Source organism: Bufo bufo, chromosome 10 (genome assembly GCF_905171765.1).
Source record: "Bufo bufo chromosome 10, aBufBuf1.1, whole genome shotgun sequence".
In the NCBI taxonomy this organism is placed as follows: Eukaryota; Metazoa; Chordata; class Amphibia; order Anura; family Bufonidae; genus Bufo; species Bufo bufo.
The window spans coordinates 105,107,953-105,125,932 of NC_053398.1; the positions used below are offsets into that span (position 1 = coordinate 105,107,953).

The window sequence follows — 17,980 nt, forward strand, 5'->3', positions numbered from 1 at the left end:
GCGAGTTTCACTGAACGCACCCTGAACGCATCCGGAGCCAATCCGTATCGTTCGTGTTGAAGAGGCCTAAGTCTAAGAATAAATTTACATCTGGGCTTTACGAGTTGGGGGTATGTACACAGTTGAGTTCATTCATAAACTTCTAGTAGGAGTAATTTAAAACCTACTTTTAATGATCTAAAATAAAACCTTGTTCTTTCAATACTAAAGTGAGAGTGGTATATAATACAAGGAGCCAGCAGGGATCCATAGCTTTATGCTCTGGTTTACAGGTAGCGTCAGAAAGGGGTTAGTTTCTTACATAGACCTAGTGCCCTAAGCAAGATATAGGCGGAGCACCCACCCTGATAAAGGTGACCACTGATCTGGCGCTGTAAACTCTTCCTGGACTTAGCGCTGTATGGCGCAGGGCAAGGACTGTTTGTTTATATTTTTACACTGCTAGGCAGAGGCTTCCACCTAGCAGTGTTGACTGTGAAGTCACCGGAACTAATGGACGGGCTTTACCGCTGCCCTAGCCTGTTGCCCATTAGTGCTAGTGAGTCCGTCACCTGGCTCACTGCTAGGCGGAAACATCCGCCTAGCAGAGGCCCGTTAAATCACCGGATCTAACAAAAAAAGCCCATTAGAGGACGAAATGCTCAGATGCTCATATCAGAGGGGCTGGCTGGGTGAAAAAGTACAACCCCTTTAACTAATAACTTGGCTCTTCTAGTGTAACAAGGAAAGTGTGGAGAAAGAATAGAAAGAAATAATTGAGAGAAAGCAGTTTGAGGGAGTGAGGGGCTGGGACACAGTGCTTAATAATACAGCTGCTGCAGAACCTCATTCTTTGTGTTTTGCTCTACAAAACCAGCCACCTGCAAGAAAAAAATATTATTTTTTATCATTTGAATAGTCTCAGGTTTCTACATATTATTATGATCGCCAGCACAGCACCACAATAGCATTCTGCTGCTGGGAAATTGCACTTTTTTTTCGGTGCATCATATCTGTCTGGTGTTATTAAAAGCGTTGCATTATAGCAAAAGCAATAGCGTAATTTTTAGACCAGTGAAATTAAATGCACTTTACACTGTAGTCACAAATATTACTGCCTTTCCTGCATCATTATATTTTTGATGTGGTGGGGATAATAATCGTATTACAGGTTTGCAACGTGGGTTTTACAGTAGAGAGAAAACAAAATTTTTGAATGCAACCAACACAGTATTAAAATTTTACACAAGCCTTTTCTGCATCTTTATATTGTTTTTGTTGGAATAAGGGGTTGTGTCTGACAGGAAATGATCTTAGACAGTATACAGAGTCACAAGCAAGTATTTTTTCTAGCGTAACAGGGACAGGGTAGGGAAAGAATAGAAATAAATAAATAGAGAGGCCTTGATCAGGGAAAGCATTTTGAGGGAGTGAGGGGCTGGTCACAGTACTTAATAATACAGCTGCTGCAGAAGCTTATTCTTGCTTTTCTGCTCTACAAAGCCAGACACCTGGAAGAATAGATATATCTATTTTTTTTCATTCACAGATTGACAGCAGTTTTTTTCCAGGAGAATAATCACATAGCAAGTTTGCAATTTGTGTTTTGCAGTAGGGAGTGGTCTTTTTTTAAGCTGCGTTTTCAGACGCAAATAACACAGTAGTCAAATCTTACATTAGCCTTTCCTGCATTGTTATATTGGTGTTGTAGGGTAGAATAATGGCATTACAAGTTTGCAATGTGTTTTTGGCAGTAGAGAAAGGAGAAACAGAGGTTTTAAAGGCAAATAAGACTGTAGGCAGAAAAATAACTGGTGTCAATACTGTATTATTGCCAAAGTAAATTGTCAATAACAGTATTCACTGTGTTTGTAGAAGGGGAAGCACATTTAATTACGCTGCACATAATGTCCCTCTTCCTTCTTTTCAAAAGTTGGGAGGTATACCAACCCTACATCTGTTGATCCAAATGTCTACCATGCTTAGGAAAGCAAATGATTGTATTTATTTAGTTATACTATAGAAATAATTAGTAGACATTTATAATGGTGATAAAATGGCTAGACATGTATAAAACATTCAGAGGGTGGTATCTGATTGGTTGCTATGGGCAACTAAGCCAGTTTTTCGTTACACCAATTTTGATAAATATCCCCCTCAGTGTTTTGTTGTATCATCTGTTGTTAACCAGGTAATACAGGTGATGGTGTCAGAGGAGACTTGTTAGGTTCACATGTTATTACATAAAGCCTTCTAGCTTACTGAAAAATGTAAAACTGCTGTACTTTTCCACCATGGTATCCACTCAACTGATGGAACAAGGGCAGGTCTGACCTGTCAGACTCCGCTTCAGATATGTAGGAGGGTGTCTAGCCTGCTTGGAGAACAGCACATATGGAATTGAATGGTTAGTTGGAAAAGGAGAATATCATGAATAATAAAAATATGGAAGGAAAGGAACTGGGCTTAGGGGGAAATTGATTGTCCATCCAATAGCTATCATGCTTAACTTCAAGGAGCAATGGAGACGGATTGCATTCATTAGGGGTTGTCTAGTTTAGAAAACCCCTTTTAATGGCAGTGTGAGAAAATAGAGGGGGGTCCCTTGTTCGAGAGCCTTATTTATTAGCCATTGTACCATTGTTTGTAAGATAGACAAGAAGATGGGTGTCTCATTGCATTTGGAAATTGTAGGGTTCACTTTCTTTCTTCTTCAGTTCGCCAACTCAGTTTTCAGTGTTGGAGACCACAAACCTATTTCTAAGCAGTTAAAATTCCTTGAAGGGGAGGGGTGTGTAAACAATGTATTTCTTGGACTATTCTTTGTATAGTCAGGTGGATTCCGGAGCGGTTACAATATGCTCCAGGCTCTAAAGGAATAGTTAAAAACTGACAGATCATTACCATGTCTGAGGCACTGAGTCATGATTGAGCCTTCTGACATAAGATCTATGTATCTGGATGTCTTCTTAATTTAATACAGTACCTCATAATGCACCAATACATTAAAATTAGTGCTCCATGAAATCAATGAAACCCAACAGAGAAAGGAATTTTAAATTGTACTTATAAAGTATGGGTTGGTAGTGCATATGTAGAGGAGAACTTTTCCATGAGGCTCACATTGTTGTTTCATGGGTTACTGATGATAATTGCATGGTTTATGACGCCAGACATTCAAATCAATTCATCTTTTATCCGTATTCTCTCAATTCCTTGCACTGCGGCACCATTTCACTCTGTATTTGGATAGGACTTATTGCATTTAGGGATTGTGATGGGGGTGTACGAAACAAAATTTTTATGATCTTCTGGATCTTCTTGGTCTATAGGAAACATGTTAACAGAACCTAAGAATACTGTAATGGCTGCCATTGGAGGTTGTAACTCAGTCTAGAGCTGTGATGGCTAACCTCCGGCACTCCAGCTGTGATAAAACTACAACTCCTGAGATGCACACTTGCATAGCTGTTCTCAGAACTCCTTAGAAATGAATGGAGCATGTTGGGAGTGGTAGTTTCACCACAACTGGAGTGCCGGAGGTTAGCGATCACTGGTCTAGAGGAACACAATAACACACAAAGGACAGACCATTAAAGGACATCCTTTAAGGGCATCATCATGTGGATAGTCGAGCTTGACCCTTCAAGCATGTACTCTAGTAGTGTTGTAGCAAGGAGTTGTACACGTAGTTACATACAATGAGAATAAGAAGACTCCAATTACATAAACCTTTTCTTAAAGGGGTTATCCCATGATTAATAAAAAAATATAAAATAAAACAGACATCATATAATATACATGACAATATCTTTCTAACAAGGCTAGAACTTGTCCTGTACCTCTCATGGATCCAGAGCTCCCCTCATTCCTTGCTCCATTTGCTCTGCCATATCTATTTAATCTGGCAGCTCATGGGCGTGTCCTTACTCAGAGGGATGTAGTTTTAGCTGCAGTTCTATCCCTATCACAGCTCAGGGGTCGTGTTCTTTCGGCTATATCTCCCTGTAAGTGTCACAGCTTCTAGCAGTAGACCATGCTGCTGGCAGGTGAATGTTGGAAATGAGCATTAGCGTCCAGCTCAACAATGTAACTGAGGTGGACAGAGAAATAAGGAAGAAAGCAAACTGTAGGTGGCGCTCTACAGATAGATTTTATTGAATTAGTGGCTATACTAAATTTGTAATTGCATGCAATTACAAACATATTCACATCCAGGGTCTGGTTTTAAAAATGTAGAATATTTTTCACAGGACAACCCCTTTCAATCAGAATTGTAATATAAACAGTAGCCTTTAAGATGTAATATTTGCTCACTGTAAACACATTTCTTACATTTCTTTTTAGTTAGCACTTGGAATCCATTACATGCCTTGTATTACAGTAGTATTGTATTTGTAGTAGTAAGGACATATTGTATCTCTTGTAACAGTCAAATTGAAAAAATATACTGTACTTCCACAATTAGTCATATCTCACCCCCTACCCTTAGTGTGTGCTTCTTCCTCTCATGCAAGACCACCACCAGAGTGGTAAAGAGGCTAAACTGCTGCAAGGCCGGTGATTGTGTCTATGGCTCGATTAGAGCTCACAGCTTTCCTCCTGCTAAGCCCAAACCCTACTCACTGTGCTGCAGATCCTCCCTTATACTCCCTTATACTGCTCTGCTTCCCGCTGCTCCAGCAAGGCTTTTTTACTCCAGGACCTGCTCAGCTATGCCGTCTGACCTTCTACAACCCCTCAATGCCCACTGAAATCCTGTACAAAACTCTTCACAGGCTAAGGGGGCATCATTATTGAGTAAGTGCACAAGTACTGAGTGGGGGGCACTAAGTTGGCAACAATCCTGGCAGAACTTTTTCTCTCTGTGGGGGCTCTATTACTCATAATTGGCAACTTTAGGATGTTGTCCTCCAGAGGTCCTTGGGCTCCACATAACCATGTCCCTTTCCATCAGACCACACACCATTTCCACACTGATGTGCCATGTCCTCTGTACATTGATTCAGTTCCAGGGTTAACTCTAATGATGCAACGTGCCGGTGCCTCATACAGTTAAAGTTCATGGAGGCCTGCTTTTTGGGATAAATCAACCCTACATTTGGTTCTCTGGAAATTTGCCATCTCATCCCTGTGGTCTCTTCTTTTCCAGGAATCTCCTAGATGATGGGTATCATTAATGTGTGAAATTGTCATGGCTGTATGTGAGCAACAAGAGCATACACATTAAATAGAGCTACTGACCGGACCCAAACTAGGGAGGATAAAGGGTGACCCCTGTCAGACCCTCAAAGCTCTCCCTATGCTGCTAAGCACATGCCCGGATCCAAATGGTGGAACGAGGCATGCCCGCGTACCTAAAACTGATGACCACTGTAACCCCTACAATAGTGGAAGGGGCACGGCCACCGGTGCCCTGCTCAGTATATGGACGGCCCCGGGGTCGCCTCGGATCCAGTCAGAAAACAAACAGAAACACTTCAATGTCTGCACACTTAGCTGAAGGAGCTGCAGCAGCCGTGAAGACAGATCCAAAGACAGCTGGCAATATCCGGAGTACTTGCTGCAGCAGAACACAGGTCCAGTGAAATGATAGCCCACAAGTGAAGATACTCAAGCAAGAGATACAACTCAAATGAGAAATATAATCCGCTCCCTACAAAGGAGGAGGGGTGATTTAAAGGCAGAGAGATCAAACAGAGGAGGAACAGCTGGAAGGAAGGAAACAGAAAGTAAAGACCTCATCACAGGGGCGGAGAAACAGAGCAGTGAGAACTCCTCCAAGCTCTAGTAGTGACATCATCACAGGGGTGGAGAAACAGAGCTGTGAGAACGTCTCAAAGCTCTGGTAGTGACAGAAATAGAAAGTTAGAGGCACTAAGGAGCAACTGTGAGGAGCACGAAGGAGCAACTATTATTGCATGGGGCACTTTGAGGACATCAAACTTTACACAAATGAGTTGTGGTCAGAAGACATTGTCACGGTTGTCTGGGTCGGATAGAGAAGAGAAAGTAAACAGCTCCAATCAGAAGAAATCACTGGTGAGTCACTGGATTTTACTGTACTGTATGCACTTATGTATGGTCTACTACAGTATGATTATGCTCCGCTACATCCTGGCCACATCCTCAAAGCACCATGACCATGATGTGCCTGGAACGAGTGAACCCATCCTTAGCAGATTTAGCAATTTCCATTTGATTCAATAGCGTCAGAGCATTCTAGAGTGTTAAGGGATAAGGGAAAATTTATGAAAGCAAATCTGTCAGTCTTTCTGTCTGTTTTAGTATATATTAGCGTTTTCCATTATGTTACAATTCTGGACTATCTTTACCTAGAACTGTGCCTTGTGTTGACCCCCTGTAACTCCTTCTGAAAATGTAAAAATAGTGCACAGTATATTGACAACTATGACATAAGAGTCCAAACTTGCATAGACAACTTTTCAAATGAACTTCCTCAATGTATAAGGACCTGTTATGGACTGGGATCGTCATTTCTCTCAGGATGCATACAGTACATTTCCTTGACAGGCAATTACATAGCGTTTTTGCCCTCATAATGACAATAACAAGAATACAACACTCTATATTGTGCATTTAATACATTGTTTTAATCAGATTTTGATAATAAATATTTAGCAGTGATTTTTTTTTTAGAACTATGTACATTTAAGGATTAGCAACTGCAGCGATCCCCTGAGGAGCCTGTGGAGAGGATGAGATTGGTAGTAGCCCTGATGTTGTGTCACGGTGTACTCCCTGGGGATCGGCACAGTGGAAAGGAGGTTTAAAGCATCAGGGCAGAAGTAAAAGTCTCTTTTTAATTATTAAAAAGTATACATTCTGGTACATCCAACAGTAGTAAGTACAGAGTGCAGTTTCTGTCACCAGATGATAAGGTATGATGGAACTTGTGGATATAGGTGTCCACTAGGCAATACAGGCTTGGGGGTAGTCTGGGCTGGATGTCGTTTAAGTGGATGGGTGTCCGAACTGTATTTCCCTCACCTGCAGCAGGGCCTGTAACGCTGCAATTTGCTGGTCACTCTGCTGACTAACTGTGGCTTCTATGATGGAAGCTATTTCAGTTCTAGGAATCTCTCTGGAGTCGTGGTCTCACAGGAGAACTGGATGTGGTCCCTTGAAAAAGGATCTCAAGCATGTGCTTCTTTCCTCTTCTCTGTCTAGACTGGAATTATCCCTTCTAGCAGGAAATCGGACCAGCACACTCCTACCAAGTGAGGAGGAATAGGGTGGTTAACCCAGTCTCTGCCAACCATACCTCTGCTGGTGTACAGAACAGAATATAACTTTAATAACACATAACATTAACACACACATGATTGCAGAGAACCCCAGGTCTGGAGACAGCATGGATACTGTAGACTCATAAGCCTGTAGTAGCTTCAAAAGTAAGAAGAGTGTTCTCTTGCTCTGTGGTAATCTCTGTCATGAAGCCCAGACTATGATGACAACTAAAAACATAATAATTACAATCAGCAAATAGACTATAAAGACAAGCCTGTCTACCACGGCTGCAGCAAAATGCCAATCGGACTTGACATCCTTCTGTTCCTTTGAGTACTTAATTTCCTTGCGGATCTTGAGGACTTGTTCCAATAATCTCCTTAACAGGTTCACCTCCACAGGAATTCTTATATCACTTTGTGTGGACATTTTACTCATCTTGATAGTCGTGCATGTTTTAGTTTTCCTATCATCTCTATTATCTGAAAGAAAGAATGATACGTAAGACCCTGTTCATTTTGGGAGTATACCTTGCCTCTGACACATACCGTACAGTGGCATCCATTAGCAATTAGCCACAATACAAAAATATATACCATACTTTTATTTTAAAGTGGTCCTCTATAGTCTGCTGCACTTAAAGAGGACCTTTCACTAGTTTAAAAACTAAAAACTAACTATATCAGTGGGCAGAGCGGCGCCCAGGGGTCCCCCTGCACTTACTAGTATGTCTGGGCGCCGCTCCGTTCGCCCGGTATAGGCTCCGGTGTGTGCAGCTCCCTCTTTTGTACGGGGCAGAGTTTTTGTATTAGGGTTGTCCCTTGCTGCAGCGCTGGCCAATCGTAGCGCACAGCTCATAGCCTGGGACACACCGGAGCCTATACCGGGCGAACGGAGCGGCGCCCAGACATACTAGTAAGTGCAAGGGGACCCCTGGGCGCCGCTCTTCCCACTGATATAGTTAGTTTTTAAACTAGTGAAAAGTCCTCTTTAACTATACAGTAGGCTTTTGTCAGGTGAATTTTTTATGGTTACATTTGGCGTTGATGCAAGGAGCTTTCCTATCACATACACCAAATGTGTTCACCTGTTCGCCTTACCTGGAATATTATAACGAGTGTTGAGTGAAGCGCGCTTCAGATCCAAGATCCGGACTTGCGTAGTTCAAAACTTTGTTGGAATGCTGTATAGAGACCCTTCTCCGCACAACATTCAAATGTATGGGCTCCGCCGAGGTGAAATTCGTTATCTCCAAAGTCTTGCGCGACTTCAGTAAAGAACTTTGGTCTTTGATTGCACAACTTGAAACCCATTTTAAAACAGCAATCCTGAGTTGGCTTTGGTACCAAAGCCGACTTCGCAGGGATGTAACAATCGCAGTCGCAGAGGGTGCGACCGTGTCCGGCGCTCATCATATGCAGTCCAGGCCTCCAGCATCAGGTTCCGGTGCTGCCCTACTAGAATTAGTCACAAATTAAGCAGATGGGTGGAGCCTAACCAATGTTAGTCAGGCCCCACCCACCCATTTAATTTGTGGAGTCCCTGTAGCTCAGGACTATGGCGATATAGAAAAACTGCGTGCCACCATATGGTGCCCCTATATGGCATCATATTAGAGAGGTGCCTCTGTAGTACAGCATCATAAGATAGATAAAAGTCTGTATGGCTTTGTAAAAAAAAAGACAGCATTCAGAGGTGCTGTAGAGACTCCTGTGAGTACTACGATATATTATGCCTCCATAAAACAAGGTGGTTGTAGGAATCACAATAGAGCTGGGGACTATAAAAGTGGTTTGAGGAACATATGGCTTCAAAAGGATGAGATCCCTGATACTAGGCCTCTATTATGCGAATAAGGACCAGCCCCTTCCCTCTTTTCCGTTAGCAGCCATTTATATTTTGCATAGCTGGTGATCTCGACTTTCCCTATTTTAGGCTCTCATTGAAGGATAACTATAAGTTATACATCTTATGGAAAACTCACTTTAATATTTGGACTCACCATTTTCCGCAGACTCTACATAAACCAGGTTATCATTTGTGTTTTTTTCCAGTTTGAAGAACAGAACACGTGCTAGATGTTTCAAGACCCAGATTCTTATCCAAGGTGGGATTTCGTATTGGTTTTCAGATAACATTAACATATAGGCTGTTGCAATTGAGGTGAGTATACTGCCTACCATGACTCCAAGGCACACGCAGCAGAAAATACCTGTTAAAAGCCCAAAAAAACAACATAATAATATGTAAAATCAAAAAAGAAGGTACACATCTGTATATACATTATGCTTCGAACTCCATTTGGTACTGTCCACATGCAGGTATAAATTCTAGTTGCAGCATGACGCATTGATTTTGCAATGTCACATTCCACATGTCCAATGAGGTGACCACATTGTCTTGCACCAGGTATTGTATAGCACAGGCAGAATTCACAGCCAATGCACCTTTTGGAACTTATTCCTTTACTTTATGTAGGGTTTTGACCTTTTCATGTTTTTAATTTTCTGAAAAACTATTTAAATAATATCTACTGTGGTATTTACTGTTCCTACACCCACCCAGCTTCTTCTCTAGTCTACTTCCTGTCAGTGCAAACAGTCGACACTGACATTTATATTGTCTTAGTTATCAAAACCCTTGTCTACTGCCGTCCATGCATCTTTTATCTTGGAGACCAATTATTTTAAGAGATGTTTTCAACATTTCTAAAGAAATGCAATATTTTTTTTGTATAATGAAACCCTATGCCTCCTGTAGGGGTGCAACAAGTAACAAAGGGCCCGCTGTCTCTTGACCACCGTCCAGAGGAAGTGAAAATTTTGGTCTCTAGTCAGTTTTCTTCCCTTTCACTGCTTTTTAGGGATTTGCATTAATTTATCTTCTACCTTTTCTGTTCTTTTTCTGAACATTTTATAGATCCTGATAACCTATCCAAAAGTATGTCTTCTTACATAGAAACATAGAAACATAGAATGTCGGCAGATAAGAACCATTTGGCCCATCTGCCGATTTTTTATGTTACAATTTCTGTCTAACGTACATTGAATAAAGAATTTTCTATTTATCTATATGGAGGAGCCTTAGGTCAATTTTTTGTGTGGATTAGTGGAGGCTCATCTCAGTTCTACTTTAATGACCCGGTGTTAAATTTTGGTGGGTGTTTATGTAAAGTCCTGTCTAAAGCCCACGCTCCAGGAAGATATAAGTGAGGGACATGAACATGTGGAGTCACTGTGGGTAGAAATACACGGAGGCAAAAACAATAATAAATTACTAATAGGAGTTTATTATATACCACCTAATATACTAGAGTCCACCTGAAAATCTACTACTAAACGAGATAGACAAGGCGGCAAATCATAATGAGGTGGTTATTATGGGGGACTTCAAATACCCAGATATAGACTGGGAAACTGAAACCTGTACATTTCATAAAGGAAACAGGTTCTTAGCAATAACCAAAGACAATTACTTTTCCCAACTGGTTCAGGTCCTGACTAGATGGACGGCCATACTGGACTTAGAATTAACCAATAGGCCTGACAGAACAATAGATGTGCAGGTCGGGGACACCTGGGAAATAGTGACCATAAAGTAATAACCTTCCAATTGTCATTCAAAAGAGTGTTTCTTCAGGGAGGAACAAAAATACCAAACTTACCAAACCTCAAAAGCAAAATTTGACTAGCTAAGAGAGGCCATTGGCCTGACTATCTGGGACAATGTCCTCATAAATAAAAATGAAGCCACAAAATGGGATATTTTTAAAACCATCCTGAACTCCAATTGTGATAGGTACATACCTTCTGGGAATAAAAGGATAAGGAACAAGAAAAAAAACAACAACCAACCCTTTACAGAGTGATGGGGAAGGGGGGGGGGGGTCAGTGTTGAGGAGAAAGCAAAGCTATTAAATATTTTTTCCCCCCACTGTATTCACTGAGTAAAATAAACTGTCAGATGATATGCAGAATTTAAATGTAAATAAAAGTAAATTCTACATTAAAAGTAACCTGTCTGACAAAGGAAGAAGTGCGCCGGCATCTTAAAAAGATTAAAATAGACAAATTGCCAGGACCTGTTGGCAAGGGCGTAGCTAAGTGCTCTTGGCCCCTGGTGCAAGAGTTCTGCTTGGGCCACGCTTCCCTTTGTGGCAAATGGCAGGGGAGCTCAAAGTATTCCTGCTGCCTGAGGCAAAAATTGAAACAGCACCCCCCCTATGCCTAATTCTTTGGGCCCCCCTGAGGCTCCTGGACCCAGTAGCGACTGCTACCTCTGTATCCCCTATAGCTACGTCCCTGCCTGTTGGCATACACTGCCGTAACCTAAGAGAATTAAGTAATGTCATAGACAGGGAGTGTTCCACAGGATTGGAGCTTAGCAAATGTGGTACCAGTATTCAAAAAGGGGTCTAAAACAGAGGCCAGAAACTGTAATCTGGTAAAATTTACATCTGTTGTGGGTAAACTGTTTGAAGGTTTTCTATCTTGGAGTACCTCAATGAAAATAGGCAAATAAATGCCATATCAGCATGACTTCAAGAGGTATCAGTCATGTCAAACTAATTTAATTAGTTTCTATGAGGAGGTAAGTTCTAGACTTGACAGTGGTGAATCAATGGATGTCGTATATCTGGACTTCTCCAAAGCATTTGACACTGTATCGCATAAAAGGTTAGTATATAAAATGAGAATGCTCGGACTGGGGGAAAATATCTGTATGTGGGTAAGTAACTGGCTCAGTGATAGAAAACAGAGGGTGATTATTAACGGTACACACTCAGATTGGGTCACTGAGGGGTCCTATTCAATATATTTATTAATGATCTTGTAGAAGGCTTGCACAGTAAAATATAAATTTTTGCAGATGACACCAAACTGTGTAAAGTAATTAACACGGAAGAGGACAGTATACTGTATATATACTGCAGAGGACAGTATACTGTATATATATACTACAGAGGACAGTATACTGTATATATACTACAGATGGATCTGGATAGATTGGATTCTTGGGCACATAAGTGGCAGATGAGGTTTAACACTGACAAATGTAAGGTTATGCACATGGGAAGGAATAATGCAAGTCACCCGTACATACTAAATGGTAAAAAACTGGGTAACACTGACATGTAAAAGGACTTAGGAAGTTAAGTGGACAGCAAACTAAGCTGTAGAAACCAGTGTCAGGCAGCTGCTGCCAAGGCCTATAAGATAATGCATCAAAAGGGGCATAGATCCCGTGATGAGAACATAGTCCTACCACTTTACTAATCACTAGTCAGACCACATATGGAGTACTGTGTACAGTTCTGGGCTCCCGTGAACAAGGCAGACATAGCAGAGCTGGAGAGGGTTCAGAGGAGGGCAACTAAAGTAATTACGGGACTGCGGGGACTACAGTACCCAGAAAGATTGTCAAAATTAGGGTTATTCAATTTAGAAAAAAAGACAGGGGAGATCTAATAACAATGTCAAAATATATCAGGCGCCAGTACAGAGATCTCTCCCATCATCTATTTATCCCCAGGACTGTGACTGGGACGAGGGGACATCCTCTGCGTCTGGAGGAAAGAAGGTTTGTACACAAACATAGAAGAGGATTCTTTACGGTAAGAGCAGTGAGACTATGGAACTCTCTGCCTGAGGAGGGGGTGATGGGGAGTTCACTAAAAGAGTTTAAGAGCGGCCTGGATGTATTTCTGGAGTGTAATAATATTACAGGCTATAGCTACTAGAGAGGGGTCGTTGATCCAGGGAGTTATTCTCATGCCTGATGGAATTCGAGAAGAAATGTTTCCCCCCTAAAGTGCAGAAAATTAGTTTCTACCTCAGTTTTTTTTTGCCTTCATCTGGATTAATTTGCAGGATAACAGGCCGAACTGGATGGACAGAAGTCTTTTTTCAGCCTTACAAACTATGTTACTATGTTACTTATACCATGAAGAGGTTTTCACAAGGGAATGTCACACTGGTCTTACTCCCAAGATTATGGTGAGGGATGGCATAATGTATGATAGCTGGACCCCTCTAGACTTAATATCAGATATACTAACAGCTCAGCATTACATTGATTTAGTCACGGAACCAGTGGTACAGCCATTTCTCTAAAGTGTCCCAGGAGTTGTTTTTTAACAGGATAATGTCAGGCTACTGTGGATAGCCTGCATGACCTAAAAATGCTACCACCTGCATGACCTAAAAGTGCTACCATGGCCTGCAGTGTCTCCAGACTGGTTTCCCATTGAGCACATCTGGTAAGCCAAAATTACGAGGTGAGTGACACTTGAGCTACCGTGCTATTCTCTCTGCAGCCGGTGTTTCCCCCAGAAATGCCGCTGCCTGGTATTGTGGGTGAGTGTCCAGCCTGATCTCACCGGTTGTGGATATTAAACATTACACATTCTGGTTGAATACCGGCGCTGGCACCGAGAGGGATAAAGAATCATACATATATACAGGACCCTCACTAACAATTTCCCAATGTATAATATCAAAGTCTCTACCTGTGTACGTGGACGGTCGTTCAGTGGTTTAGTCCTAATGTTTCAAGTAGCGCTAACAGTTCGTCCAGAACACTTCTGGCTCTACTCACACTTTGCGCGCTGCTCCGGCTGGCAGCTAGTGCATGCGTGGAGGAGCCTGCAGGGATGAGTCCAGGAGCTTCTTCGTGTGACGTCACAGCTTTACTCTGGATGCCTCCAAGGGACAGTTTTCCATCCAACGCATTTCTGAACCTACGGGTTCCTTCGCCAGGGTAGGTTCAGAAACACGTTGGATGGAAAACTGTCCCTTGGAGGCATCCAGAGTAAAGCTGTGACATCACACGAAGACGCTCCTAGATTCATCCCTGCAGGCTCCTCCACGTGTGTGCTAGCTGCCGGTCGGAGCAGCGCGAAGTGTGAGTAGAGCCAGAAGTGTTCTGGACAAACTGTTAGCGCTACTTGGGACATTAGGACTAAACCACTGAACGATTGTCCACGTACACAGGTAGAGACTTTGATATTATACATTGGGGGATTGTTAGTGAGGGTCCTGTATATATGTATGATTCTTTATCCCTCTCTGTGCAAGCGCCGGTATTCAACCAGAATGTGTAACGTTTGACATCTGGTAAGCCATTGGGCGACAATTGCAAATGGAGCTCCTAGCAGTGGATCTTGATCATTTGTGTGCCCAAGGGCATTCAGCGTTTTCAGAACATTTCTTAGACAACCACTAATAACCTCACTGTTGAATGCCAGGGTGTGTAAGTGCTTGTATTTCTGCGTGTGGCTCTTATATTCACTGAATAAATGGATGTTTTGAATATTTGGTTTCCATTTTTTAATCAGTTGCATATCATTAACATGTCTATTCGTCCTGTGATTCCCATAAATCCATGACTGTTCCTTTTTGATGTTCCAATTTCAATGTTGAGGAGGATGTATATACATAATTTGATAGATTATATTAAAGGGGTTGTCCCACAAAAAATATTCTACAGTTTTCAAACCAGCATCTGGATCTAAATACTTTTGTAATTGCATGTAATCAAATAGCCTTAGCATAGCCACTGAGCTATTCAATAAAATGTATCTCTATAGCTCCACCTGCTGTTTGTTTTTTTCTTATTTCTTTGTCCTGCTCATTGAGATGGCCGCACATACTCAGTTTCATCCTACAACTGCCTCCTGAGCTGTGATAGGGAGAGCTGAGACACACCCCCTGAGCTGTGATAGGGAGAGCTGAGACACACACCCTTAGTTGCAGCAGAACAGACACTCCCCTTGAGCTTTCAGCTTGATATAAATCTAGCAGAGCAATGAATGGGGAGATCTCTGGATCCATGTGAGGTACAGGGCTGGTTCTAGCTTTGTTAGGAAGAGATTGTCATGTACTATATGATGTCTGATATTAATTTTTTACATTAGTCATGGGATAACCCCTTTAACCCCTTAGGGACCCATGACGTACCGGTACGGCATGGATCCCGAGTCCTTAAGGACCCATGACATACCGGTACATCACGTATAGTTCCGATCACCGCCGCCTGGTGGGCGGTGATCGGAACCTGGTGCCTGCTCAAATCATTGAGCAGGCACCTAGGCTAAATGCCCGGGGGGGTCCCGTCAATTCAGACCTGCGGTTTGCGGCTTTTTATTGTGCGGCGGCGGCTGGCGGAGGTGCCATCGGGTCTCCATCGGGCTGTGGGGGGGGACCCGATGGCATGGAAGGCAGCGCGATGCCTTCCTGAGGCATCTGCGCTGCCTTCCGGCGACGAGCCTGTGAGATCCAGCCCCCTGGATCTCACAGGCCGGAAGCTGTATGAGTAATACACACAGTATTACTCATACAGCCAATGCATTCCAATACAGAAGTATTGGAATGCATTGTAAAGGATTAGACCCCCAAAAGTTCAAGTCCCAAAGTTGGTCAAAAAATAAAGGGAAAAAAAAAGTTGAAAAAATAAAGTTTTCCCCCCCAAAAATTTAAAGTTTCAAGTAAAAATAAACAAAAACTTCATTTTCCCCAAATAAAGTTAAAAAAAAATTGGTAAAAAATAGGGGGGAAAAAAAGTATACATATTAGGTATCGCCGTGTCCGTATCGACCGGCTCTATAAACATATCACATGTCCTAACCCCTCAGATGAACACCGTAAAAAATAAAAAATAAAAACTGTGCTAAATAAACAATTTTTTTGTCACCTTACATCACAAAAAGTACAACAGCAAGCAATCAAAAAGGCGTTTGCCCACCAAAATAGTACCAATCTAACCGTCACCTCATCCCGCAAAAAATGAGCCCCTACCTGAGACAATCGCCAAAAAAAAAAAAAACTATGGCTCAGAATATGGAGACACTAAAACATGATTTTTTTAGTTTGAAAAAAGCGGTTATTGTGTAAAACTTACATAAATAAAAAAAGTATACATATTTGGTATCGCCGCGTTTGTATCGACCGGCTCTATAAAAATCTCACATGACCTAACCCCTCAGATGAACACCGTAAAAAAATAAAAAATAAAAACTGTGCTAAATAAACCATTTTTTGTCACCTTACATCACAAAAAGTGTAATAGCAAGCGATCAAAAAGTCACACGCACCCCAAAATAGTGCCAATAAAACCGGCATCTCATCCCGCAAAAATCATACCCTACCCAAGGTAATCGCGCAAAAACTGAAAAAATTATGGCTCTCAGACTATGGAAACACTAAAACATGATTTTTTTTGCTTCAAAAATTAATCATTGTGTAAAACTTACATAAATAAAAAAAAGTATACATATTAAGTATCGCCGCGTCCGTATCGACCGGCTATATAAAAATATCACATGACCTAACCCCTCAGATGAACACCGTAAAAAATGTAAAATAAAAACTGTGCTAAATAAACCATTTTTTGTCACCTTACATCACAAAAAGTGTAATAGCAAGCGATCAAAAAGTCACACGCACCCAAAAATAGTGCCAATAAAACCGTCATCTCATCCCACAAAAATCATACCTAAGTTAATCGCCCAAAAACTGAAAAAATTATGGCTCTCAGACTATGGAAGCATTAAAACATGATTTTTTTTGCTTCAAAAATGAAATCATTGTGTAAAACTTACATAAATAAAAAAAAGTATACATATTAGGTATCGCCGCATCCGTGACAACCTGGTCTATAAAAATATCACATGATCTAACCTGTCAGATGAATGTTGTAAATAACAAAAAATAAAAACGGTGCCAAAACAGCTATTTCTTGTTATCTTGCCTCACAAAAAGTGTAATATAGAGCAACCAAAAATCACATGTACCCTAAACTAGTACCAACAATACTGCCACCGTATCCTGTAGTTTCTAAAATGGGGCCATTTTTTGGGAGTTTCTACTCTAGGGGTGCATCAGGGGGGCTTCAAATGGGACAAGGTGTCAAAAAAAACAGTCCAGCAAAATCTACCTTCCAAAAACTGTATGGAATTCCTTTCCTTCTGCACCCTGCCGTGTGCCCATACAGCTGATTACGACCACATATGGGGTGTTTAAATAAATATTGAGTTTTGTTTGGCTGTTAACCCTTGCTTTGTTACTGGGAAAAATGGATTAAAATGGAAAATTTGCCCAAAAATTTTAATTCTGAAATTTCATCTCCATTTGCCAATAACTCTTGTGGAACACCTAAAGGGTTAACGACGTTTGTGAAATCAGTTTTAAATACCTTGAGGGGTGTAGTTTCTTAGATGGGGTCACTTTTATGGAGTTTCTACTCTAGGGGTGCATCAGGGGGGCTTCAAATGGGACATGGTGTAAAAAAAAACTGTCCAGCAAAACCTGCCTTCCAAAAACCGTATGGCATTCCTTTCCTTCTGCGCCCTGCCGTGTGCCCGTACAGCGGTTTATGACCACATATGGGGTGTTTCTGTAAACTACAGAATCAGAGCCATAAATATTGAGTTTGGTTTGGCTGTTAACCCTTGCTTTGTAACTGGAAAAAAATTATTAAAATGGAAAATCGGCCAAAAAAGTGAAATTTTGAAATTGTATCTCTATATATTCCATTAATTCTTGTGGAACACCTAAAGGGTTAACAACGTTCGTAAAATCAGTTTTGAATACCTTGAGGGGTGTAGTTTCTAGAATGGGGTCATTTTTGGGTGGTTTCTATTATGTAAGCCTCGCAAAGTGACTTCAGACCTGAACTGGTCCCTAAAAATTGGGTTTTTGAAAATTTCAGAAAATTTTCAAGATTTGCTTCTAAACTTCTAAGCTTTGTAACA

General features: G+C 41.4%; 1 protein-coding gene across 1 annotated transcript in view; it reads right to left on the reverse strand.

Moving 5' to 3' along the window:
• Window positions 1–7,431: 7,431 nt before the first annotated feature.
• The window catches only part of LOC120980071 (5-hydroxytryptamine receptor 3A-like), a 57,248-nt gene continuing 46,699 nt past the window's right edge, over window positions 7,432–17,980 (reverse strand). The window contains exons 10-11 of the mRNA XM_040408939.1: window positions 9,233–9,442; window positions 7,432–7,712 (exon numbers count right to left, since the gene is read on the reverse strand). Coding sequence (XP_040264873.1) covers window positions 7,432–7,712; window positions 9,233–9,442 — 491 coding nt within the window. The remainder of the gene's footprint in view (window positions 7,713–9,232; window positions 9,443–17,980) is intronic.